Source organism: Desmodus rotundus, chromosome 1 (genome assembly GCF_022682495.2).
Source record: "Desmodus rotundus isolate HL8 chromosome 1, HLdesRot8A.1, whole genome shotgun sequence".
NCBI classification, from domain to species: Eukaryota; Metazoa; Chordata; class Mammalia; order Chiroptera; family Phyllostomidae; genus Desmodus; species Desmodus rotundus.
Window position 1 is genome coordinate 115,914,715 of NC_071387.1, and position 27,539 is coordinate 115,942,253.

The 27,539-nt window shown below is 46.0% G+C and overlaps 1 protein-coding gene across 5 annotated transcripts in view; it reads right to left on the reverse strand.

The window, feature by feature from the left end:
• The window catches only part of AUTS2 (activator of transcription and developmental regulator AUTS2), a 1,165,474-nt gene that overhangs the window by 303,663 nt on the left and 834,272 nt on the right, over window positions 1-27,539 (reverse strand). For all 5 annotated transcript variants that reach the window (XM_053929825.1, XM_053929823.1, XM_053929827.1 and 2 more), the window contains one exon: window positions 21,987-22,016. In XM_053929825.1, the coding sequence (XP_053785800.1) occupies window positions 21,987-22,016 (30 nt within the window). The remainder of the gene's footprint in view (window positions 1-21,986; window positions 22,017-27,539) is intronic.

Here is a 27,539-nt window from a genome sequence, read left to right on the forward strand (position 1 = left end):
CACTAGTGCCAGGCCTGGGGGCACCTAGTGAGAAGTTCAGGGCATGGTGAGGCCAAATGCTACTTGTTTGAGAGATTTTGGGAAAGTATAAAGCATGAGCTAGGACAGGCCACTCCTATGGAAAAGCCACTGGAAACACCTTGGATGAGCCTGTAAGTTTGGTGGGGTGGGATCTCAGGTAATCACCAGGATGGGGCTAACAACATTTACTGGGTTGATGGAGAGTCAGATATGGCACCCACCAGCTTGGTCTGTGGGGGAAGGACTCAGAAAAGGAACGATGACTTTTGCCAGCATTTCTGTCTGGGAGAAAACTGCCCTTCCAGCTCTGGCCCTGATGCCACACATTTCAGTTCCTCCTGGTATGTTCCTGGTGCTTTTTGAACTGCTGCCCTAGCACTGGAGCTCAGAGAGAGTGAATTTTAATAAGTCTGTGCATTGGCCCTTTAAGAGGAATTGTGGAGAACCAAGATGGCGGCGTAGGTAGACACACTGCGCCTCCTCGCACAACCAGAACTGACAGAAAAATCGAACGGCAAGGAAGTCCGACACCAAGTAGATAAAAAAGAAACATACATCCAGACTGGTAGGAGGGGCGGAGACGGGCACTGGGGCAGAGAGGACTCGCGTGGCTGTGGCTGGACCGAGACTGGCGGAGTGTGGGACCAACAGGGCAGGCAGTGTGACCACTAGCAGACCCTGTGGCCCCACATTCGCGCAGATAAACCCAGAGGGCCGGACTCAGAGTGGCGGAGAACGGGGCAGGCAGAGCTGCGGGTAGCATCCCGTGGCCCCACATTCATGCACAGACAAACCGGACGAACGGCGGGGAGCGAAGCAGACCTCACAACCCAGGGCTCCAGCGTGGGGAAATAAAGCCTCAAACCTCTGATTGAAAACGCCCGTGGGGGTTGGGGCGGCAGCAGGAGAAACTCCCAGCCTCACAGGAGAGTTCGTTGGAGAGACCCACAGGGGCCTAGAGTGTGCACAAGCCCACCCACTCGGGAACCAGCACCAGAGGGGCCCAGTTTGATTGTGGGTAGCAGAGTGAAAGATTGAAATCTGGAGGAGAGTGAAGGGGGCGCCATTGCTCCCTCTCGGCCCCTCCCCCACGTACAGCGTCACAGCGCAGCAACCAGCGTTACCCCGCCCCGGTGAACACCTAAGGCTCCGCCCCTTAAAGTAACAGACGCACCAAGACAAAAAAAAAAAAAAAAAAAAAAGGCCCAAATGACAGAACACTTCAAAGCTCCAGAAAAAATACAACTAAGCGAGGAAGAGATAGCCAACCTATCGGATGCACAGTTCAAAACACTGGTTATCAAGATGCTCACAGAATTGGTTGAATCTGTTCGAAAACCAGATGAAAAAACGAAGCCTATGCTAAGAGAAACAAAGGAAAATGTACAGGGAACCAATAGTGATGCGAAGGAAACTGGGACTCAAATCAACGGTGTGAACCAGAAGGAAGAAAGAAACATCCAACCAGAAAAGAATGAAGAAACAAGAATTCGGAAAAATGAGGAGAGGCTTAGGAACCTCCAGGACATCTTGAAACGTTCCAACATCCGAATTATAGGGGTGCCAGAAGGAGAAGAGGAAGAACAAAAACTTGAAAACTTATTTGAACAAATAATGAAGGAGAACTTCCCCAATCTGGCAAAGGAAATAGACTTCCAGGAAGTCCAGGAAGCTCAGAGAGTCCCAAAGAAGCTGGACCCAACGAGGAACACACCAAGGCACATCATAATTACATTACCCAAGATTAAACGCAAGGACCTACATCCAAGATTACTGTATCCAGCAAAGCTATCATTTAGAATGGAAGGGAAGATAAAGTGTTTCTCAGATAAGGTCAAGTTAAAGAAGTTCATCATCACCAAGCCCTTATTACATGAAATGTTAAAGTGATTTATCTAAGAAACAGAAGATAAAAAATATGAACAGTAAAAATGACAGCAAACTCACAGTTATTAACGACCACACCTAAAACAAAAACAAGAGCAAACTAGGCAAACAACTAGAACAGGAACAGAACCATAGAGATGGAGATCACATGGAGGGTTGTCAATAGGGGAGTGGGAGGGGGAGAAGGGGGAAAGGTACAGAGAATTAGTAGCATAGATGATAGGTGGAAAATAGACAGGGGGAGGGTAAGAATAGTGTAGGAAATGTAGAAGCCAAATAACTTATAAGTATGACCCATGGACATGAACTATAGGGGGGGAATGTGGGAGGGAGGGGGTGGGCAGGATGGAGTGGAGTGAGGAGGGGAGAAATGGGACAACTGTAATAGCATAATCAATAAATATATTTTTTTTAAAAAGAGGAATTGCCTGGGACTCTAGAAGCCCTCCATCTTCCTCAACCACAATCCCTGCTGTTTTTTACAGCCAACAGTTATAGGGACTTCTTTTCTTGGCACTGGAACCCTGGGCTGGGGGCCTGATGTGGGGTGGGACCCTTCATACCTCAGGGGGGACCTCTGCAGCCAAGGTATCCCTCCTGAATTGTATCTACCACATGTGGGTGTGGGACCAGCCCGTTCTGCATCTCTGCCCCTCCTACAAGTCTCGATGTGGCTTCTTCTTTAATTCTGTAGTTATAGGTTTTCATTCAGCTGGATCTCAAGTGGTTTTGAATGATGGTTTTTCTGTAGTTCAGTTGTAACTTTGATGTGGTTGTAGGAGCATGCGTGCACCACATTTACCTCTGCTGCCTTCTTGACTTTAAACCACCGGGAAAGTTCCTTATCGGGGCCCCCAGGGTAAGGCTGAAGTGTCTCTCTGCACAGCCTTCCCGGTGACTGTGGTGTTCTGCTAGGGCGGCACCACCCTCCACGCTCAGCTGCTGGAAAGCCCCTCATTCCTTTCTAGCCATCTTGACCAGGTGTTACCTCTCTTCTGCTCTGCAGGCCACTGCCCTCAGCTTGCTAACCATCTGGTGAGAAGACTGAACCAGGGCTGGGCACAGATGCCATGAGGGTCTTTGCTCTCCCCACTTTAGTCCTTCTCATTGCCACCTGCAGTGTTCAGCCACCAAGGACAGAGTGGCCCAGGCCTAACCACAAGCATGAGTGGAAATAAAGCTGCAAGTCGAGGAGCTTACCCCCACGCCATGGTCCAGAATATGACAAGAACTTGTTATTGTCTAGGACTCACCTGATATTCTCCACGTGCTGCTGGGATTATACCCAGGGAATGTGGTGAGAGCAGTACCAACAGCAGCACCAAAGGCCTCTTCCTGCTCAGAACTTAAAAGTGAAAACAAACTAGCAATGGAGCTGAGAGTAGGTGAGAGTCTGTGCGGTGGGTATGGCTGAAGGGAGGGTGAGGAATCGACGAGGAGATCAGACTTCTAAACCTGCCCTAAGCTGTGAGGCAGCAGTGGGCCCCACTTAACGCTCACAACAGTAACAGCAACTATCTTTTCACAAACTCCCGCGGACTGTGCTTCACCTCCTCACCACAGCCTTGGGAGGTTCTATGCATTTCAAGTCTCACCAGCTGTTGGTTAGGACTTAATTCTGCGCCTTCAGAGTCCAAGACCAAACCAAAAGCCCACTTTCCTCAACAGTGGATCCCAGGGATAGCTGGGAGTTGGAAACTCAATTACTGTGGTAGTTCAGTGGTGTGACTGAGCCGGAAAGTTTAAACAGAAAAGTTAAGATTAGTGTCACCTCCACAGAACAAGAGAGGACACTCATCCAGACTTTGCAATCCGACCACAACAAAAGGTCTGAAGACCCAAACCCCCTGCGGCAGTCTCTCTTCTCTGCCTACCCAGAAGCCATTTCCACTGCTTCTTTCCATCTCTTTCTTACTAATCAAACTCTAAGACAGCACAGTGCCAGCTCCCAGTGACGATCCTGGCGAATCATGGAGGTCCAGGCCGTCTTTACCAGGCACCTGCTCTTCCCTTTTCCTTTGTATCTTGGGATAGATTGTTCTAGCCAAGGAGACGTAAATGGCTTTTGTCCACCTGCCTCCTCCTTGCCTGTCTTGTATGTCTTCTGCAACGCGCATCAATATTACCTGATATGGAAAAAGGGTCTTTGCTTATATGACTCGATTAAAGACCCTGAGATGAGGGGATCATCTCAGATGATCTGGCTGGGCTCTACAGGCCAGCACAAGTTCCCTGGTGAGAGAGAGAGAGGTGGGGAGAAATCAGACACACAAGATAAGATAAGATAAGATAAGAGCAGAGCAGAGAAGAGGGAAGAAGACAGCTATGTGATGACAGAGGCAGAGATTGGAATGATGTGGCCACAAGCACAGGGGTGCCAGCAACCACCAGAATCTGGAAGAGGTAAGGGACAGGTTCTCCTCTGGAGCCTCTGGAGGGAGTGTGGCCCTGATGACATCTTGATTTTGGTCCAGTGGAAGTGATGTTGAACATCTGGCCTCCAGAACTCTGAGAGGAGAAACTTCTGTTGCTTAAAGCCATCAACTTGGCAGTTATTTGTTACAGCAGCCACAGGAAATGAACACACTGCCAAAGCCACTGCTGGGCATTCTGTCGCTGCAGCTGGACACATCCTAAGTTACACTTCTTTGTAATAGTCAGGAGATGAGACTTGTGGTGACCAGACGGAAAGGCAGGCGAGAGGAGGCAGGCGAGGGTCAAAGGGGTCAAACAGGTGGTGACGAAGGAGACGGTCACTGTATGGTAAAGACTCAATGCCTCATACAGATGATGTGTCATAAAACCATACACTTGAAACTTACATAATCTTACTAACCAATGCCACCGAATGCATTTTAATATTTTTTTTAAAGGTAAAACTTAAGAAGGACTGATATAGGTATTACTCCCGTTTCTGACCACAGGAGGCACTTCCTAGAAAGCATGTTTTCTGGGGATTCTCACAGATGCTGGGAATTGCTCCCTGATACCACCCTCCCCCACCTCGTTGCTGCCCTGTTAGAAAGCACACCTCCCATTAAAAGCCCTTTGACTGTTTCTGTGACAGGGAATCGATGCAGCATTCCCAAAGCCACATCCACTGAGGGCAGCTACGTGGGCAGCCGGGTTCCTCAGTGCCTCAGTCCTCAAGCACACGGCCGCTCTGTGAACACGTGCTGGGACCAGGGGAAGTATGTATCACACATGGGGCTCTGTCTGAGCAAGAGTGTGAAGGACATCTCTTGGGGTTGGGAGTGCAAGTCAGGGAGGATAGAGGGAGGGAGAGGTGGGCCCAGGAGTTTGGGGAAGGGACTTTAAAACAAATCTTATACTACACAATAGGAGTAAATTCAACAGGGCAATGTAAAAAGCCTCCTCAAAAGGAAAACCAGAGCTTAGGTAGGAAATTTTGGTGAAATCACTAAGAGATTACAGGGGCTGCCTTGCTGTCATCACACCCCTGTTCGCCTGGGATCTCCGGCTCCTCCAAAGGTTAGTGATTTCCTGCTGAATCACTCTTCACAGGGCCCTCTTTTCCAAATTTCACTGACCTACCACATAGCCATGCTTCGCATCTCTCTGATCTCCTCTCCCTCCTCACTCATACCACTTTGGGCCCCACTTCCCAAGAGGTCTGGTCCTGGGGAGCTGACTCACGGTTGTAACGGATTAGTCACTGATGTGTTGTTAGGGTTTGGGGGTCGCAGGGACAGCAGTGGCAGGAGATTGGCAGGGGTAACAGTGTGGCAGGGACTGCAATCTAAAATTTACTTCAGTACTTTTATTTACTTCAGTAATTTATTATGGGCCATATCTTTCTAGATATTTTGTATCTAGATTAAAAAAAAAACAAAAGAAAGCAGCAGCTGAATGGCATTAAGTAAATTGTTCAAGGTCGCAGTCACACAGCACTATCTCAACAGAGCTGGAATTGTGGCCTTACCACCTTGACCTTTGTAGGCATCTCCCGCAGCTCATGCTGTCTGCCGGCCACAGGGCCCCTTAGGACCAAACCTCGCGGAGCTCTGGCCCGGCCTTAAAGCCACATGTGTCACCATTATGCAAAGACCATAGCAACGTTTGCTGAGTCCAAAAGCCGTCAGTGAATAAGTACTAAAATTAGCGGGTGAAAATACGGTGGGATTCAGTTATCAGCATAGTCTCAAAGTATCTCTCCACAAAATCCTTATTAATTTGAAAGGGAAAAATAGTAACTTTGCAGTGAAAGACCTAGTAGACATCACCTTAACTATGTGATCGAAGTTGCCTCCCCCCTCCGAGAGGAAGACTTCATATGCCCTCTGACCTGATGCGCTGAGAAGGGCACGTCACTTCCACGGTTCCCTGACAGAATGGTACAACCTCCAGCTAATCCAGAAAAAACATCAGACATCCCCAAGGACGGACAGTCAATAAAATATCGTGCCTGACTCTGGAAAATGTCAAGATTATAAAAGACAAAGAAACACGGAGGAACTGTCCCAGGGGGACAGGGAATAGGGGGACAGATGACAACTAATGCAAGGGGGAGGCTGGAGGAAGCCCTGCACCAGGAAAAGGACGTAACTGGCGACACAAGCGAGCCTGAGCAAGGTCTGCAGATTGGCCTAATAGTCTTGTATGAAGGCTAATTTCCTGGTTTAGACACTTGTTTTACAGTTTTACAAAATATAATATTAGGGGGTACTGGGCGAAGGGTTTATGGGAACTTCCTGTACTATTTCTTCTGTAAAATTATTTAGATAATTTAATTAGATAAGTAAAAAAAATTTAACACTCCTCCCCACCCCGCCCCCCAATGCAGGCTTTCTTAAAGGATGATCTGACTGTCAGAATTTAGGTGGGCGACAACTGCTCTCTCAGGTGGGCCCTCTGGGAGTCTGAGCACCCAGCACTCAGCAGTCACTGACTGGGCTGTTTGAAAGCTGATCCTGAAGGTCAAGGTGGCTCAGTTTGTTAGTGCCTAGGGGCCTGAAACTCCAGCCTACGCCCTGCTCAGCTCCCCAGGGTCAACTTCGCTTTTGCGAAGCAACTTTTAGCACACTTAGAAGAGAAGTTGGAGGAGTTGGCTCCCAGTAGGTATTAAGTCTAGTTGAATTTTAGAAACTATTTCACTTTCAAGTAAAGAATAGGAGCATGGTGGGAAATCCAGCTCTCCTGTCTTTACACAATCCCCCCCTTTCAGGTTTCTGAGGGAGATAAATGTGAAGTGGGGGAGGAATGAAATGCTTCCTCTTGTATTCCTTTCCCTTCTTTATTTTAAGTCAATGGAAGCAGCCCCCATCTTACATCCTGCCTAAAACCTTAAAGCAGCCTGAAGCAGACAGCTGCTTGTTCCACCAGCATGGATGGCTGACTGCTTGTTCCACCGGCATGGATGGCTGCTTTGTTCCTCTGCCTTTGTAGGTGGCAGCTGGGGGCCCTGGTCTCTAAGGGCCCTTCCAGTTGTGACAGGCCATGGCTAGCCAGGTCTTGATCAGCTGCCGAAGGTGACTTACTGGGAACCACTGGTCTTGCAGACTGGCAGATCCTGCATGTTCAAGGAAGGTGAGTGAGTCCCCTCTCGGCTAGGGGCCAGCAGCATGGACGCTGAGATCCAGGGCCGATTCTGCTCTGATTTCTGTAGAGAAAGCTATGCAATCTGAGGATATCACTGAGTGAGTGCCGGATCCACTGGAAGTGAGACACTAAAATACCGTCACTTAGGATGGCGTAGTGAAAACTCCAGTACTGACCAGAGAAGTCACAGGGGTGATATCACCAAAGCATTGAAATTTTGCCTCAGTTCATCCCTTGTTTCAAGTCCTAATTTGTAAAATGAAGATGAAGCAGTCTCCATCTAGGGTGTTTGTTACGAGGTTTAACTGTGAGGTGCTTGAACACATGTGCTATAAAAAACTACAGGTTACACAGCAATGTGAAGGTGCAACACTACTGAAATGTACTCTTACACAGTCAAGATGATACATTTTATGTGCATGTATTTTGCTATAACTAAAAAAAAAGGGTCATTTGGTATATCACAAAAAAGTACGCAAACACCAGGTGCTATAAGTTAACAGAGTTATTTTGTTCTTACTGGTTCTCATCACCACATAAATGTGTTCCTAAACGAGATGCAGACAGAACCCCAGCCTGCCGACTGCGCTCCCCCATCTCTGCCGCTTGCATGGCTCCAGGTCTCCTGGACACCGACCTCTGCTCTGTTCACTCGGCACTGTAAAAGCGCCCACTCTTCCCAACTCATCCAGCGGAGGGTCCTGCAAGCCCCACCCTCAACTCACACTTCCTGTATCTCCCACTTGGTGTCCAACTGATGACATCACCAGTTCCTACTGGGTCAGCCTTATTTGAAACCTGAGTCATCCCTATCACCTCTCACCTAGCCTATGATGACAACTTTCTCTTTGGTCACCTGGCCCAAGTTCCCCTCCCTCCCATCCCACACTTCACCACTGCCAGAATTCTCTTCCAAAAAGTCAAATCTGATGTGCCATTCACTTGCGTAAAGTACTCTGTGGGCTCCCGTCTGGATCAAGTTCAAACTCACGCCTTGCTACACAAGGTCTGATTACACAGAGCTCTAATACCAACCTACACTTACAGGCACATCTCCCCCCCCCTTCCATAAACCTTGCACTGCATAAACAGAAGTGCTCATGCTTCTCCCCTCATGCTAAGCCTTTTGCAACTCTTTGTTTTGTGCAAATAGCATCCCCTTTTATCTGCACCATCCTCGCTACCTAGCAATCATCTGCATCCATGTGTTTCAGCAAGATGTAAATCAAATACTGATTCTCCTAGACAGTAGGGTTGTTTTTGGTTGGTTTGTTTTTTTGTTTTTTGTTTATTTTGCTTTCAGACATCATGTCATCCCTTAGCATACAGTATGGTAGGTGGAGGTAGTTTATAAGTCATCAAGGAACATCAGCACCTCAGCTTGCTCTTCAATTAGACTGTGTGTCTCTGAAGGCTTGTTATGCCTTCGTCATCTTCCTATGCTGAGTTCCCAGGACAGTGCTTGGCTCAGCAGGTAGGGAGGGCTAGTTTGTTGAAGGAACTATGAGCAAGAGAAGGCAGACTGAGCCTATTACCTTGCAGTCTTAGGAAAATCATTTCCAGAGAAGCTGCCTGCTATAGTCAAAGAAGTACTGCATTGGATACAAATTAGGTACTCTGGAATGACTACAATTCCTTAGGACAAGTAATTACATTCATACCCTAGATAAGTAATTTGTTAATTGGCATCCTGGTGACTTCAAAGACCTCTGTATCTTTCAAGGTTTTATAGTTGCGGAGGAACTCATCATATACTACATTAAGAGTATTTATGAATTCTGGATTACTATGAATACATCCACATGTGAACCATACTCTGTGAAATCCTGTGTCCCTCTATTACTTTTAGTAGCTTCACTGAAGCAAGATGGAACCCCTTTCTGTGAATGGGACTTAGGATTCTATGAATATTTAGGCAACTATTGTAATGTAATTGTAAACTCGTGTTTATGTGTGAGTCCTTGCAATCACTATAAAGTGCGAACCTTGGCAGATGAAGTCTGCTTGGACGGCAGGCAGGAAGTCCCTCTGAATGCCTTAACCCACAAGGCAGGAGGGTTAGGATATGCTTTACAGACACATTTTGGCCCCACGTTTCTGGGCCCTAAACCCACTCCAGGGGCACACGGAGTTATGTCCAGAGCACCGTTTTTGGACAGTATGGCCTGCTCTTTCTACCCACTGCTGACTGATCTGGGCGTGAGCACCTGACTTCACATAGGGCAGAAATCCACAGTCATTTCCGGAGAACCTACCCTCGGGAACCTAACCCAGCCTGAGCTGATCAGAATCCTTTCCTTGTATTTTAGTTACTGCAGGGGAAAAGTAGAGACAAGTTTCCTTCGACTTCCACGGGCTGAAGCTGAAAGGTGTAATGGTCATGATTTCCACCAACAGGAGGAACCAAGTCTCAAGAATAAAGCGGCGGGCAGGCAAAAGAAATAGAGGCAAGGTAAGAGGGCACTTAATTTCCTGTCCGTGCTTCTGAAATCCAGCCCACACCTCTGCCCCTCTGATGGCTTGGCTGCTTCAACACTTACTTGATTCCAAAAGCGTATGCATTTCCTTATTTATTAGCTTGAATTTAATTTCTGTTATTTGAAATCAAAAAGAAAACAAAATCAAACCATGCCAACATAAACACAGCCAAATCTGTTCAAACTTAATGGTTTTAAAATGACCCGATGATTTCATGAAGGCTCTCGTAGGGGTTTGTGGTATTTCAGAATATGAAGATCATGTACTTTATGTGCTACGGAGGGTGATGAGCCCCTTTATGCAATGAATAATTGCTCTGTAATTGATTCAATGGGTTAACTGAGTTTTTTAAAAAAGGTCTGCTCTCCTAAAGTGGGCCTACCTGCCTACCGCAGAAGTCAGGAGGGGCGGGGGCACAGTGGGACTCGACTTAAACAGAGTAAACAGTCTGCCTGTGTTGTCATGCTGCCTCTGGGAGCACGCTATTTAAAGTCATTGCTGCATCCCAAACACACCCTCTGAGAGCGATAATTACTTTTCAACGACTCGATCAATGTTTTTGTTCCTCTTTACATTTGAGTGATTGGATCTAAGTCCAGAGGAGAAAAACCAGGTCAGTCCCCTGGACCTTCCTGCAACCTAGCAGGGAAGATCACTGTGCGTGCTCAGGAGCCCGAGAGGGGAGGGCACACTGCTTAGTGTGCTAACTTAATTTAAACTTCTCAATGAGAAAAGCCATGCCTACCTAGGCTCTTCAGTTGCAGCATTTTAAAAACTGCCCTGAGGGTACAAGGTATAACTCATTTTATGTGTGGTTTATTGAATAAGTTTGTGAATGATGACCCTTCCACATACACAGCCAAGGGATAGAGCAGCTTTTCCATGCTGTCCAGAAGGGGCAACATCTCAAGGTTGGAGGAGAGAGAGATGATGGGGCCAGAAGGGTGGAGAGAGGTCTTTCTGCAGGAGAACAAGGTGATGATGGCCAGGCTGTGGGAACGTGTGGACGTTCGCGTGTCCAGCACTAAGACTCCACCATGGTGGGATCTGTGATGACTTTGCTCTGGCTAACAGAGTGGGCCCTGCTCTGCATCCCACTCATTACTGAGAGGCAACCTTACACTGTCCTTTTAAGGAACATGATTCAACATAAGTTTATTACAGCTTTCTTCTAATAAGAGTAAGAAAAAGGATGCTAAGCAACAATATAAAATGAGGCATTTTTTCCAGAGTCACTGCTTACCTTTAACCTAAACAAAATGCCTTTTAAGCACCTTAGAAGCACCATTTGCATGCAAGTAATGGGCTAACTGCAAATGGGACTTATTGCCTAATTAAAGCTCATCACAGAGTGTCTTTTTAGAGCAATATTTTGTTGGATGTTAGAATTACAAGTGAAAGTGATAAAATACTCTTTGAGCATTTCCTTTTATTCCAACATATTGCTATTCTCCCTGGACTTCTCCTATCAGTCCTCGGGCTTATTGAAATGTGGCAGTGATGGAGAGCCCAGCTCAGGGGCTCAGAGTGCTGCTTCAGAAGCCAGACAACTTAGGTTTGAAGCCTGCTTCTGCCACTGCCTGGTGCAAGACGTTGGGCATGTTACGTAAGCTCTCCGTGACTCAGTTTCCTCCTCTGTAAACGGGATAATATTAGCTCCTACCCATTAAGTTGCAGTAGCATGGATTACACAAGACAATATATATAAAGCACACACATATGCAACTGTTTAAATAATAGTTATGACCTCTGTAAACAAAACACTATAGGATTTGAAGACAGCAAGGTCAACATAAAAGGTAAGCATCCCATTTCCGCCACCATTAAGATGTTAGGTAAGATACTTAACCTCCATGAACCTCAGTCTCCTCATAAGTAAAATGGGTAATCACGCCTAAGCTTCCTCCATTGGGTTAGTGTGTAGACTGTATCCAACGTGTAAAAGGTCCTGGCAACCGTTTCCAGCTGGGCTGATGAGAATATCAGTTCAGCCAAGCTGCACGGATGGGCATGGGTTCTGCCATTTGCAGGATCCATGCTTCCTTCCTTCGTCTGACCACAGGCCTACAAATTAATCAAAATCGGCCCAAGGCTTAGCAGAGACTTGCACATACCCTGGGCTCTCCTTGGAGAAGGATCTATTGCCCAATCTACCCCAAGGGGGCTGCATCAAGGAGAGAGAACAGACTTTAGGGGGCACTGTGGTCAGCCCCTGGGTAGGTGCACAAGGCAGCCAGGCACCTGCCTGTCTGGAGTGCCCAGAGACACACACACCTGCCGGCCGGCACCCATAAATTCTTTCCCTGGTTTCTTTCCCAAGGCAAGAGGAGAGCCGCCCCTACTTGAGCCACCCTCCCCCACCCCCGCCACAGCACCTCTGTGTAGGAAGCCAGGGCCCTCAGGCTCCTCATCAGACCGCCGCCCGAAGCACACAGCAGCGCTAGGGAACTTGCCTGAGAAGCCAGTAAAATTTTAATGCACTCTGTAGTGCGGTCATGTCATACTCGGTTATAGCAAATAATCCCAGATGCCTGCAGAGGTAAAATGGAGCTGTAATGTGCTTGCCTCCTAACCCGAGCTGACAGCAGTGATGTACGACTACCATTAGCGGAAAATATCACTTCAACTAACCCATGATCCAGCTCCGCTCAGGGTCACATTATCCATGAGGAACAAATTACACTCCCAAAGTAAATACAAATTTTCTACACGAAATGGGTACAAAAAAAGGGAAGGGGGTGATCCGTTCCCTTTGCCAGCACACTGCTGAGTGACGCAGATGATAAAGGACAGGACAAATCATTGGCTGACAGAGTACTGCGCCATAATCAGCTCAGCCGGCATACACCTCAGCTGATAAACACTGTATTCTCCCCTTAGTGGCAAATACATAATCTTGAACACGGACATGGCCGCTTCGGGTATTTACCATCCTTCGGACTGCAGGAACAACCCACGCGGCACTTGCAGTCGGCAGCAGAAACGCCCTGTGGCCTTGGCAGACCTGGGAACCCTCTGCGAGGGCGGGAGTCAGGGTCTGGGGATGGGCAACAGGGTTCCTGAGGTGGCAAATGACAACACAGAGTGCAACCGCTTTCGGGGTTGCGGTTCAGTGGCCACGGTGATAGCACGGCCCTTGCTACCGTGTGCTGGCCATGGGAAGAAAACAGCCTGGGGAGACCATGGATGCAGGACTCTCCAGACCGGAGGTTCAGAAATGAGCCGCTGTTCAGGCCCGGTTCTTCCCTACACTGCCTGGGGGAGGGTGACGAGTCCCGTTTCCTTTCTGGGATGTAGACAATCAACAAAGCAAATTCCAGGTATAACATTAATATTTATATGGCACCTACTAAGTGTCAGGCACATGCTAGGTGTGGGACACATGCTCGGAGCCTATGGTTTAATAAGATATTAAATGTTTATGCGTAGATATAGACTAAAGAAGCCCGGCTCATGCTTAGTCTTCTGTTGGGATAGCCTCTGTCTCTAATCACTCACGGTGGCCCACAAGCTGAATTTGCCACTCATTTGTAAGAGTTAAAATATATGCCTTGTTTCTTGTCCCTTTTCACTTTGGGCAACTGCTTCCCAGGTTTATTTAAAAAATAAATGGCACATTTCAGAAGAGCTTGTACATCTGAGTTGTCAGTGGACCCAAACTGTATTTATTCAGCATTTATTGAGCGATTGCCAAGTTTGAATGTTTAGATGCTAGTGGGGTTGTGGGCGGATTGATAAGATATAATCCAGGCTTCTTGTAGCACAAAGGAGAGTGAGGCACAGACAGCGAGATAGCAAGAGTTCTCAAATGGCACTTCTGGGCATACCCCAACTCACCCTGGGGCAGACGGAGTGGCATGTTATGGGAAAAAGAGCCCAGGTTTCGGAATCATAAGAGACAATTTATACCCCAGCTCCATCATTTTCTAGCTCTTAAGTTTCATTTTCTGGAGGAGATAAAATCCTCGAAAGGACCTATCATTGACTTTGGTACATTACAGATGATCAACAATGCTACACATGAGGATACATTATAGAGCCCCATGATAAATATTTAAACAGGTCATATAAAAATGACATTTGTAGAATGCTTTAAATAAGCCAATGTTCTCTTCAATATGACATGGTGCTTCTTATTATTTAGTTATTATTAGCGACCCTAATCTCAATTTTTTGCTGCCCCCAAGAAATAAGTAAGTAGCACCTACATTTTTAGTCCAAATAAGTAGGGAGTGGAAAATCATGAAAAAGCCTGAGCACCACAGTCACCCATCCCAGGGGCTCCTGGTCAGTCCGTATCTCAGATGCTCCATTCCACTGTCTCCACAAACATGCATGTACTTGGTAGACCAGGAGTCAGCCTGGGCTGGAGCAGCAACAGAGAAAGCTGCTCCTGGTCATTCTTTAGGTAACTGGATATGACATCGTGATCTGCAGCTAGAACTTCTCGATGTGGTTCTCATGGGAACAAATAGGAGAAAGCTCTATGATGTATATAAGGAGGGCAAATTTGATCTTCCAATCTGTAACTTTGCTAAAAAAATAAAAGAAAATAAATAAAGAAAAAAAGAAATAAATAAAATAAAAATAAAAAGAAAAAGAAAAGAAAAAAATAAAGAAAAATGGATATATGTATATCCATTGAATTTGTATATCCATTGAATACTTTGAGACTCCTAAAAGTATAAAGTCTGGCTAATTACTAATAACATCCTAATGCAGAGATTTTATTATCTTTATCATACCTAGACTGGCAAAGCTATAAGGAGCAGTAATCTGTAAGTATAACACCAATCGAAAGGTGTGAGGATTAACTCTGGCAAATACACACACACACACAACTACACGTGTGCATGACTACAAAGAAATTCACACATCTTTATTGAGGACAGAACACTCTCCAACTACAACAGAAAAATAAGAGAGACTCGGAATTCCGACAACCAAAGAGCAGCCAGGCTATACTCTAAAGTCACTAGCATAATTCATGTTGTTAAAAGCATCACCGGTACAAATGCCTCTGCTTAGGACTTTCCAACTGTTCAGATGACTCAGGATTCATGGTCAACTTCATGAGGATGAAAGCATCATTTCTACCTAACTGCTCTTTGGCTTTGCAACCTTCCCTTCAAGGTGTGCCATAAAATCCCAGCTGATGGCTCATTCTCACTGGTCCCCAACCTTTTGGGCACCAGGGACTGGTGTCATGGAAGACAATTTTTCCACGGACTGGGGGGAGGGGGATGGTTTCCGGATGACTCAGGCATATTACATTCAAGCTCACCTCCTGCTGTGCGGCCTGGGTTCCTAACAGGCCTGGACATATACCGTTCATGTCTGGAGTGGGGACCCCTGTTTCTAAGAGAAAGCAGGTGACCTTTTCTCTGAGAATGTGGAATCATGTACTCAACCCTGGGCATTTCCAGAAGAATTCCTTTTATAGGTTCAAATAATACTCATTATCAGTTGGGTTCCTAAAACATATTATGTAAGCTAGCTCTTCTTAGTTCCCACGCACTCCCAAATAGAGTATTAAGGAACAGAGACTGAAGGAATTGCTCTGGTGCACACTGACAGACCTAACATCGTCAACAACTGCAATACTCATGTTGGTTCATCAGTAGATACTCGGAAACAAATGAGTGGTATGAATGAATGAATGAATGAATGAATGAATAAACCCACAAACAGGTAATGCCATTGTTCAGATATTAGGCCCATATGTATGTTTCCTTTGGTTCCTTAAGAGTTAACAGAGACACACTTTGACTTATCTACTATGTGCATTCCCTCTTACGGATTCGAGGGAGAAAAAAAGGATGGAGGCAATCCTTCCATGACTTCCCTCTACCTTGGCAAGGAGAAAATACAATCACATATTAATTTCCCTCTTGGTCTGCCATGTTGTTGGGCCTATAGAAGTAGTTACATAGCAAATCAGGATATTCAGTGTTGGATCATTAAATCCAGCCTCATTTTACAGATGACAAAACTAATACGCAGCAACATTAGGTAACTTGCCCAAGGCTACACAGCTGGTTAGTGAGAAATAAGAAACAGGTCTTCAGAGTATCCTTCTGCATTACCCACTCCCGATGAAAAACAGGACATCCAGACCTGTTCTTCCTTCTCTCTTTTCATTCTAAGAAACAAGAATATAACTGAAGATGTCTGACAAATTTTCAATAATTCTTGAGTATTCATTTTATTGATTTACATGTAATCAAAAACTCTGTACATTTATAACCTCTGTTTTTTTCTTGCACATGACATGGCAGTAACTGACATATTCTGAATATACATTCAATGTGAGTGAAGCAGTTTTTGGTATGGCATAAAAGTGCTGTGGTATGAAAAAAGAGAAGAACTTAATGAGGATTAGAATTTAAAATAATTTGCAGTAGAAATTTAATCCAAGGATGGTATTAATAGAATTCTTGGATGAATATGATGGAATTAAATCAGTTGGAAATAGGATGATATTGGAAGGACAATTTTGACCCAGACATAATCTTAGAGGGGTAAGAAGAGGTTAAGTGGATGGTATTATGGAAATCAGGCATCTGAAATAGAAAACTCTTGAAAATCTGCCAGGAATTGTAGAAATTTCCCAAATAAGCTAGGAAATTTACAAATGGCTTAGAAGTGTCTTATGAGAAAATAAAATTGTAATAGAAATAGAGAAGGCAGAAGATGAGAGCACATTTTTACTGGAATCAAAAAATGAACCACGGGACCGATGCTAACTTGTTTTCTGAACTCGTTTCACGCATCCCCTCTATTTGGAGACGAATATCTAGGAAAGGAAATGCAAATTTAGGGAAACAATGGACATTACTGAACACCTGATCCGTGCAGGCCTTCATACGTACTAGTGCTGGGGGTCTAAAGAGAAGCCCATGGGTCCCTGCTCTTCTCCTGGAGAACGGTTGTTTGCTTTGCTGCTGGGTGCCTGGAAGGGAGGGGAAAACTCCTTTCTCTAGCTGCAGAATAGGACAGCATCTCTAGGCTGTCTCCTGATCAGAACATGTCTTATTTCAAAACCAAAGATGGGGGTTCTACAAGCAACAATGAGGGCCTTCTGAGCTTCTGGAATGTTGCTGAGGGTGCACAATCTTTACCAGTTGTGAAGTGTGGCCAATCAGGAGATGGGACTCTTCCACTATAAGCACAAGCCACATGCCCAGTCTTCAGTTTGACATTTCAGCAGTTTCTGAGTCCTTCAGGAGCCAAGTTAGGCATGTGGTTTGTATTGAGTTAGGAAAATAAGCCTCTGTTGGTCTTCTTGCTGCTTTTCTAGAAACTGCATCCTTCCCACACAAGTGAAAAAAAATGATCAAACCAAAAAATTTAGCATTAATTAAAAAATTATAATGCAACCAAAAAGGATGTGCATGTTGTGGGCAAGGGAGCCATGTGGAAAGTGAGTAGTACTGAGTTTGCAATTAGCCAGAGTCCCAGGAGCCTGTCCCATGTACCAGTGAGAAAACCACAGGAGCCAAGCAACCTTCTCCAGGTGGTCACTGGAATGGCTGAAGGCCCAGACAGAGACACTGCAGTCAGGACTCACGGTAAAAGCTCCATGAGGAAAATGAGAAGAGTGCATATCCATGAAGAGACTGTGTACGTGTGTCCTGCATGTCTGTGTATGCCACACATCTATAAACGTGAACACGTGTGTGCATGTACACAAATACCTCTGTAGTTTTCAAGTCTTTCCTCTGAGCTCTCCAATTTTTAAGAGCGTAACCAATGGAAAAGTGTAAGTTTCTCTTTGACCTTGGCTATAAGGTAGTGGTCCTCAAAACCAGTTATGTATCAAAATTACCTAAGAAGCTTTTTTAAAAATACACATGCTGTGGCCCCACCCCAGCTGGACTGAATCAGAGTGTCTCCCCGGAGATGGGCATCTGGGATCTGACAGTATTTGGCACGTGGGACAATGGCTGTACAATCCAGTTAAATGTCACTTGACACTTTCAGGACAGCACGCTTGCTCTTGGCCCCAAGGCTGTGCCCAAAAGAAAGCCTGATGTTTAAGACAAGGAGTTCAAAAGTCACTGTCTGGGGACCCTTCTGGATTTCACTCCCCTCCCACACAGCTTACAGCAGGAAGAAGTGCCCTTGGGGACGGAGGCTGAGCCTCAGGTTCCAGGGGAAACAAATCCTACCTGAAGTTCTCTGGCAGGTTTCCTGGCAGAGCCTGAGCTTTCTGAAGAGGAGGGCAGGCTTCCTCCAACCCCAAGTGGCTCTCTCTCTTTTCACCCCAAGTAAAACTAACGAAAACTAACATTTATGGAGCACATACTATAGACCAGCACTGAGCCAAGTTGAGCCAAACGTCTTCATTGAATTGTCACGAAACTACAGGTGGAACTGCTGTTATCCCCATTTGGCAGGTGAGAGAACCGAGGCTTGTCCACTTCTACAAAGTGGTAAGGGACTGGCAGAAAGAAGCCTAAGCCACTGGACTCGGCGGCCCAAGTGTTGGCCCACTGGGTACTATACCTTCCAATCAGCTCTGCATGCGGCCAACACGGTACAAGGGAAATTAGTAAAGAGAGAATTACTTTTAATATTCACATTAATTTCACAACCAAATAGGACGGTGTTTGTTGTAATAACAGTCTTCCGCCACTGGTAGAGAAAGAGAGGAAACAAGGGAAAGTACAGGCCAGATATGTGGAAATGTATGGGTCGCCTCTGTTTTTGTGACACCAATTCATTTCGAGGGGGGATTGGAATAATCGCTTAATTTGGGTGACTGAGGTGCCAGTGCGGCCTCTCCTCTTTGCACTAACTACAGCGAAGGCACCCCCACCTCTAAGATGCAGTGTTCACAGATTTTCTAACACCCCACCCAATTCCTACTCCAGCAAAGTCCTCCAGGCTCTCTGATATGTCAAACGTATTCCCCGGGCTGGGAGGGGAGGCTAAGGAGATGCTTTTCTCAGTGTCTCCTCAAAGCCTTCTCCACGCACAAGTACATCTTCAGCATTTATGGCAAGCTCTGCCTTTTTAGCCCCTTTCCCAGTCACTTCCACATTAATTAGTAAGGGTATCATTTTATAAATTACAGCTTCATATCAGAGGAAAGCAGAGTTTATCTTAATTCAGTCAGCTGTGTGAAATACAGTGCCCTAATTTTAGACTGCTGGTTCTGCAGATCCCTGCGGAGTAAGAGAATGACAGGCCTTCCAGCGAGAAATCCCAGTGGGTGCCCTACAAGTCTCACTCCCGCCTCCAACAGCATCCCTGGTGGGGCTGGTGAAGGAATCCCAGGACACTGAGTGGCATCTTTTCCGCCATTAGCAATTCAGATTGGAATGCGAATCCTCCAAGCGGCACAGGAAAGCAGCCCCGGTTAGCTGTGGGGCTCTGACAGGTGCCCAGGCAAGAGGCTCAGGCACAGAGGAGGCTGACAGGGGCCCTGGCTCTGGAGCAGAGCGCAAGTCTGGGAGGATGGTATTAACGCCAGCGATAAACACCAGATGATCTCATTCCAAAAGGGGAAGCCCAATAGTCTTAACTCTAACTGGGCTGAGCAGGCACGGCCTCAATTGGAGTCCTGATTGCTACTGTCGGGAGCACGCAGGAGGAATGCCTGGAAGGTGGGGAGCAGGGACAGGTGATGTGACTGGGGTTGTGGGGCAGCTCAGGACCTGCAGGGCCTCCACAGTCACAGGAAAAACAAGGGGAGCAGCAGAGACAGGAAATGCATACAGGACTGAGGAACCCTGCAAAGGCCTCTCCCCCTCCCCTGTCATCTCCCCACTCTTGTGGACTTGCCCATAAACATCTCCTTATTCTCCTCATCGCCCTCAAATCATCCTAAACTCTGAGTGGTGGGCACTGGCTACTTTCCCACCGCCCAGCAGTCTGGCCGGACACTTCACTGCTTCCTGCACTCAGAGACTGAACAGCAAAGACTTGGGAATTCAGGTCCCCAGAAAGGATTAGTTCAGGTGTTTTCAGTAGGCAGGAAACACCTCTGAAAACCACAGGCAGCTTTGGTAATTCCCAAAATCACTAGTTAGATGATCATCTAGACAAGTGGTGCTAGAAACCTCCATAGATTCTGAGGTAACAGGCCTGTGACGAGGCCCGGGCGCTGGGATTTTACAGCTTCCCTGGTGATGCGGATGTGCAGTCAAGGTTGAGGCTGCCGATCAAGACCCCTACACAGAATGCAAAGCTGGACATCCTTACCACCTTCTACCACCTACCACCGCTGGAGACTGGCGACACTTACAGAATTCACGGGGCCATCCAAGGGAAGAATGTCTGCTCGGCTGTGAAACCCTAAAGAAGGCTGGTGCCCTTGGAGAAGTGCCACCCACTTGGAAAGTGAGATGAACCATCACTTGCAGAAGAGCTCCCGGAATGGCAGAAAGGGCCATCCCTCCCTGGGTGCCTGTGATGGGGACAGCCACGTGGGACGGTGATGGCTCCACAGTGCCAGTGGGCGCACCTTGAATTGACACTCTACTGCTGTCCACGTACCTCTGGCACCCACTGCACACTGGCCCTGAGACACCAGGGGACTTGCTCCTAGGGAGCTGAGACTCTGGGGGCTGCAGTTAGGAAGCTCCTACTTGTCAGTTAAACAAAAGAATAATCCACAGCCCCCTTCTCAGTGTGTACTTTTGCTGTCATCCAACAGCCCATTACCATGTCACAGCACAGCGTACCCTTCCATAGGTCACTTTGTTTAAAATGACATGGATAATGCACATGTCAGCAAGCTGACAGTCCTGGCCGTCCTTCAGAGATAAAAACCTCAGGGCGAGAGCCTGTTCTTATCTGGGGGACATGCATTGGTCTATCATCCGAGTCAGGCAGAACATGATTTCTCCAGAGAGCACTTTTTTCATTTCCTGATTTTAAGGAAATCAAATAAGCACCATTTGTCTTCATCTGAATATGCTTGACCTGCTCAAATGATGATGTCTCGCATTTTCTAACAGGCTACATATGCTGAATTCAAATTAACAACAGTGCAGAACAAGAGCCTTTACATCTCTCTGGGAGGCTGGCAGCAGAGAAGGAGGGAAGAATCTGGGCTGATGGCAAGATCCCACTAAATGTGAACTGCAGGCTCTGAGTAAAATCAGCAAGCATGTAGGAGGGGACAGTCACAAAATAGGGCTCAGGAAGACCAGTACCACAGAAAAGATCCAGAAATTGGGGAAGAGGGGACTAGTCCCTTCCTTTTGGTGCCAAGTAATATAGAAACCATAATATTCAGGTAATGCTTTTTGAGATACCTAAAGTAGGAGTACAGTTGAAAAGAAATTTGGTTGGGGGATTTGAACATCTAGAAAGAAAGACCAAACAGACAAACAATCCCTTTGTTTCAGGCAACAGGAAGTTCACTTTACCAGGCAGCGATCCGATCTTCTGAAAGCTCAAAAATAGAGCTCCTTTCTTGATCCATGTTGAACTGGACAGAGGCTGGTGGCCGTCAGCCCCGAAACAGTGTGTGTACCTGCTGGAAGAACTGCCCTCCCACCTGGCCATCCACCTGGAGGAGAAGAGAGCAGTTCCCATCTGACTTCCCCTGCCCACCCTCACCTCAGGATGACATTCCTAGAAACATCACCATTAACGTTTCCACCAAGAAGGCTGATATGTACAGAAAGGCGGGAAAAAGCACATGCGCCGTAAAAGAAACGAAAACTTGACATTATAAATACATGCTAGCGTGTTGAATGTCCCCATCAAAGATTAAAAACAAATCAGATGGCTATTAAAATAAATAATTTCTTCTTTTATCGTCTTCTATAAAGTTAAAAACTTAGTGTCACATATGTGTAATATTAAAGGGCTTGTTTAAGAAAAGTGGACTTCACAAATTAAAGGTCATTTCCTATCATGGGAAATGTCACTGAGTGAGTAAAGCCTGTCTTTACAGGAGAGAAAGGTGCTGTCCCCCACCATGAAGCCGGCACCCCACCACCTGCCACCGTGTCGGGGGGACCACAGGGCTCACAGTGTGTCATGTGCTGTGCCCACAGTTGTGGGGTGGGTGGGGGTCTTACCTTCTCTTCCTGGTCACTGTCGCTGTCACACTGAAAAGACAAGGAAAACAAGAGAATAAGGGTTAGTGCAAAAGGTGAGTAGGTTTTTGTTTCTGATACAGAAAAAAGAAACAAGACGAGGAAATAGGAAACGCTGTCTGAGCTGGAAAGAGTTTCTTCAGTTCAGGTGTTAGTACACAGAGGAGAAGCGAAGTGCTGAGAAGTAGCTCTGCTGACTTCCTCTGCCGCCCGCCCTCTGTCACACCAGGGAGCGCCCCCATTGCACGGCAGTGGGGGTGCCCATCGAGGGGCCAACCCGACCGCAGGATTAAGGTGAGTCAAGATCATTCAATGGGATTCTAAGCAAAATCAATTCTTCAATGGAAGCTTTCTCCTTTCTGCTAATGTCAATGGCTGTCTCTCCTGGTGCTTTTCTAGAAGCCACGAGGTGAACCTCGTGTGGATTCCCTCATTGCATTCCCTCGTGTGGATTTGGAAGGAAATAGAACATAATGGGCGAGGCTCAGCATCGGTGACGGTTGTGTCTTCCAAGGTTCAGAGGCCCAGAGAACAGAGGGAATATTCCTTATAAAAAACATGCCAAGGGGAAGAGTTCAGTGTAACAAATCAACAATATAGGCAAAAAAAAAAAAAAGTTTTATGGCGGGAGACTCATGCCATGTCTAACGGATCCCAAATGCCAACGGCAGAGCTGGGCCTGGGATACCCAGAGAGTGATGATAAACTCAAAGCACTGGGCTCCTCAGGAGAAGAAAAGGGGGGAAAAGAGAGCACATTTTAGAAAAAAAAAGCATGAATGTTTTGTTATACAATATTTTATTTCTAAAAAAGGCATGTGTTTTGTGAGAGTAAATGCACAGTAGAGGAATATATCAATTCATTCACTCAAGTGTCCTTGACGAGCACTGCTAAGCTACGTGGAAATTCAAAGAAGACGTAGAACTGGCCCTGAAGTAGCGTTCAGTTTAGTAGTACGGTGGCGCACTGTGTGGCGACCGGGGTATTTTCCGAGGGACGTGTTGTTTGGCGATTTCACTGTTGTGCGAACGTGATAGAGTGCACTTACTCAAACCTAAACAGTGTAGCCAACTACACGCCTGGGCTCTATGGGGTAGCCGACTGCTCCCAGGCTGCAACCTGTGCAGCATGTTTCTGTATAAAACAACATGAGATTAAATCAAGCACAAGAGAAAATGACACCATCAATAGATGAAGTGAACACGGGATATATGAGGCAGTGGCCGGTGTGACACCACACACTGTTTTACAGCAAACTTTTTTTATATAAGAGAAAGTACCATCTAAAATAACTACAAAAAGTATAGGAAATACATCCACCTGCAACCCAGTCATAATTAATCGATATTATGTACTGTACATAATTGTAGGTGCTACACTTCCACAGGACCGGCAGTGCCGTCGGTTGGCTTACACGAGCGTCTCCATAAACACATCAGTAATGAGTCATACCATGACGTTACTACAGCTACAGTGTCACAAGTGATAAAAACTTTTCAGCTCTATTATAATCTTATGGGGCCATGTTCATATGTATTGGTTGACTGAAACATTGTTGTGGCATGTGACCGTGGAAATAGATTCAGAACACAAACCCTGAGCATGAGTGTGGTGTGATCAGAGCTACATTCTATTAAGAGGACCCTTCCCATGGAGGAGAGAGAGTGCCCTGTGGGAAAGACGCAGGACATGGGAATGCCAGGCTGGCAACCACTACACTGTCTAAACCAACACTGTGTGTGGTTTGAGAAAGGGATGAACAGATGGCAGAGCAATTCTGAAGGTGGAGCCCACAGGACTCGATGACACACGGATATGGGAACAAGTGAGAGAGAAGAGTCTAGGATGATGCCAAGGTTTTTAGTGTGGCCACCTGGGTATGGGGGTTGATGTTGCTACGAACAGAAATGGAAAATAGATTTGCTTACACAGCAGTCACTACCGGTTAGATACCCGCAGCCATTCACAATCCCCTCTCGAGTCTGCACCTTGTTCTGAAATTTTAAGGTTGAAAAAGACAGATAAGACATTCTCTCTCTCAGCTTTCCTTGCAGCTAAGGGTGGCCATTAGATCCATTTTTGGCTGAGATTTGAGGAAATGTCTGCTGAGAGTTCTGGAAAATTTTTCTCTTTTCAAAAAAGGGAGAACGGCAGGAAGCACTTGCCTCTTGCCTTTGAAGGTGACTGCACGATGTGATTAGATCTGTGGCAGCCATCTTGCAAAACGGAGGCTGAAAGTCTAAGTACAAAAACAAGATGATGCGGCTAAAGGAAGAAAAACCCTGGCACAACAGCCACTTGGACTAACCTCAGAGCAGCCTGCCTCTGGACTTTTTTGGTCAGATAATAATAAGTTACCTTAATGTTTAAACAACCATTAGAATGTTTTCAGTTGAGCCCTGGCTGGTGTGGCTCAGTGGACTGAGCACAGTCTGCGAACCAAAAAGTTGCTGGTTTGATGCCTAGTCAGGGCACACGCCTGGGTTGTGGGCCAGGTCCCCAGTAGTGGGTGCTTAAGAGGCAACCAGAGCTCTCTCCCTCTCTTTTTCCCTCCCTCCTCCCTCTCTAAAAATAAATAAAATCTTTAAAAAAAGAATGTTTTCAGTTGAAAATAACAAAAACCTCATCCAAATGGACATCTTCGTGTTATGACCCAATTTGGAGACTACTTCCTGTTTCCATCCTAAGCTCTCTGCACTATAAGCATTTAGAAACTCACAGCACAACCTTATAGTGTGGAGGGGTTATGACATTCTCTTTTGCACTGGCTCCTCAAAGCCATAGGGTTATCAGAGTTTTAGAGACAGTGCTTTAACCGAGGACAACTGCATTATTTTCAACCAAGCTTCCAACCCCAGATGTCTAAACTTATTTTCTTTTGCCTTGTGAGTGGATTTCTCTGTTATAAAAGTCAAACAGGTTGGCAAAGAAAATGGATGACTTTGAAGGCCTAAAACAACAGACAGATCAGGAACAAAAGTTCTAATTGTATGGTTTTCCATTGCCTTTAATTAAGCCTTCCTTGAGGTTCCCAAGTTCTGGGCACATTTTCAAGAGTGACAAAGCATGATTCAGGAGGGGTGTGGAAGAGAGAAGAGGGTTTTGCTAGGCAGGCTCACATTCCCAGATGTTCACAGCCTGCCTTGTGAGGTAATCAATGACAGCTGAAGGCTGTGGCATAGCATCTGCCCACATCCTCAGGGACTGGTGTGCAGGGGCCAGAAGGAGTAGGGAGGTCGAGAAAGAACCACCACTGTCCACACCCACCCCCCTCATCCTAACAGCAGTGTGTCCCTGGGAATGGTTATTTCTATCCAAGTGTTAAGCTTCCTGCTTTCCAACAGTCCAGTTCTAATTTCAAGGTCCACTTAATTCCGCATCAAGTAATTACTGATATACCCAGAAGCACCTTGTCTCCAGAGTTAAGCATATGGTGGAGAACTGAGACCTACTGGTATCCATTATGGAAACAGCACGGATGCCAAGCCGATTAAAAATGCCCAGGCTCCCCACACAACATGCCGGGTGAGTGACAGCTCCTCGACAAGGCCAGTCGCAGAGTCTGCCAAAACAGTCTCTGCTGCACTGGGGCCCACATGGTGTGCTGAGAAAACAGTTCCATTTCTGGTATTAAATTCCCATACTGACCCGAGGACTTTGCCGTGAGCTCAGCAGGAGCGCACCATCCAATTTACAGCTCCGCTCTCTGGAGCCTCGAGTGCCAGCCCCTGGCAGAGACGAATGATGGTCAACCCCTCCAGCTCATAAATTATGCAAAGGCAATAAATGCACTCAGCAAACAGCGCCTAACGTTTGCCTAGCCTGGCTCCTAACACAGTCTGTAAAAAGCCAGAAGCTCGACACATACAAGAGGTCTATTCCACTCATAAAGGGGGTTTGTTGACAATCCAGATGGAAAGCAAGCCATGGACCTAAGGAGTCTTTCTGCTTCGCTGGCAGCGGTTTATGGGCCTGCTTTATGAAAAAGGGAGGCTGTTTTATAGAGTCAGTGTGGGTAGAATTCCTGGTCTCAAATTCACATTTAATACACTGTACAGCTTTCATACCTTAAGTTCAAAACATGGTGGATTTTGTGCCATATGATTCTTGGTCTTGAAAGGTTAAAAGAAGAAGTGCCTGCTCCCCAATCCCTAGATACCCACTGCAATTTATCAGAGTTCACGTTGAGCCACCTCCTCATTCAGTTTTATGTTCTGCATGAGGCTGGGAAATGGAAAAAGCATGTCAAATGCAGAAACAGGGTCCCAGCTGATTTGACCATTTTAAGCATTTTGACATCGAGGTCCCGCATTGGTTTATTAGCAAACAGGTTGCACACTAACGACCAGTTTGAGGTGACAGAGTACTCTCCATGACTAGATTTCAAAGCCCTTTGTGAAAAGCTGAAAATATTTTCCACCATTTTAAAAGCAAGAAATGAAAAGAAACAAGCAGCTCTTACACCCTAGCCAGGGGAGCATTCTTGGTCACTGAGCCTTCAGATAAAGACACCACCCAAACCCACCACAGAAACAGAGCGAAATAGGGGGCGTAAAATCCAAACCACATGTCTCAGATGCAGAATTAGGAAGGGGCTAGTTCCTCACCTGAGTACAGGAAGCCATTCCAACACACCCCCATCCACTCCATCACACCTTCTCCTCCCTCTGCCTTCACAGATGAGGCCTGAACCTTTGGAGGCACTGCCTTCATCTCCCAGGCAGGTCCCACCCCTTAAACTCTTCAACCAACCAACCAACCCACCCACCTACCTAATAGCTTTTCCTTGTAAAAATTAATACATATTTATTTACTACAACTTTTAAAAAATCACCCATCGATCTACCATCCATAAAATAAACACTATTAACATATTTGTATAATTCTTTCCAGTGTTTTCTCCATCCTTTCCATCCTTCATATATACACATTTCAAGAAATAAAGTCCTACTATTTTGTAACTTGCTTTGTTTTTGCATAATATGCCAAATATTTCTGTTTAATGAGTAAAATTTTCCCTGTAAAAAGGCTGCACTGCAGTCCACTGTTTGAATTGTACATAATCTAGTTAAAATTCCCTAGTGCCGGATAGTTGGATTGTCTCAATGGAACATCTGGAATTTTTCCCTTGTACACATCCACCAATATTGTTTTTTCCTCATAGCTTTCCATGGCCCTTCCTTTTCGGCATGTTCTGTAAAGTCACTGTCTCCCCAGAAGGCACCTGCAGTTCTGTTGTTTCTACGTGATTTCCAAGGAAGTCCTTAAAGATTTCTTTGGTCCCATCTACCATTTGTATGTTAAAACTAAAAATCCCTATGCTCACCATTTGCCAGCTATGTGACTTTGGAAAGGTTATTTAAACTCTCAGTATCTCAGTCTACTTACCCGTAAATGTGGGCGATCATGGCACTTCCCTCATAAGTTGGGTATAAAATAAGTTTATATACGTAAACAACTTAGACAAGACGTGGTACAGAGCACATGGAGACAATTAATGTTAACTGCTACCAATATGTCTCTGTGTGCTAATGC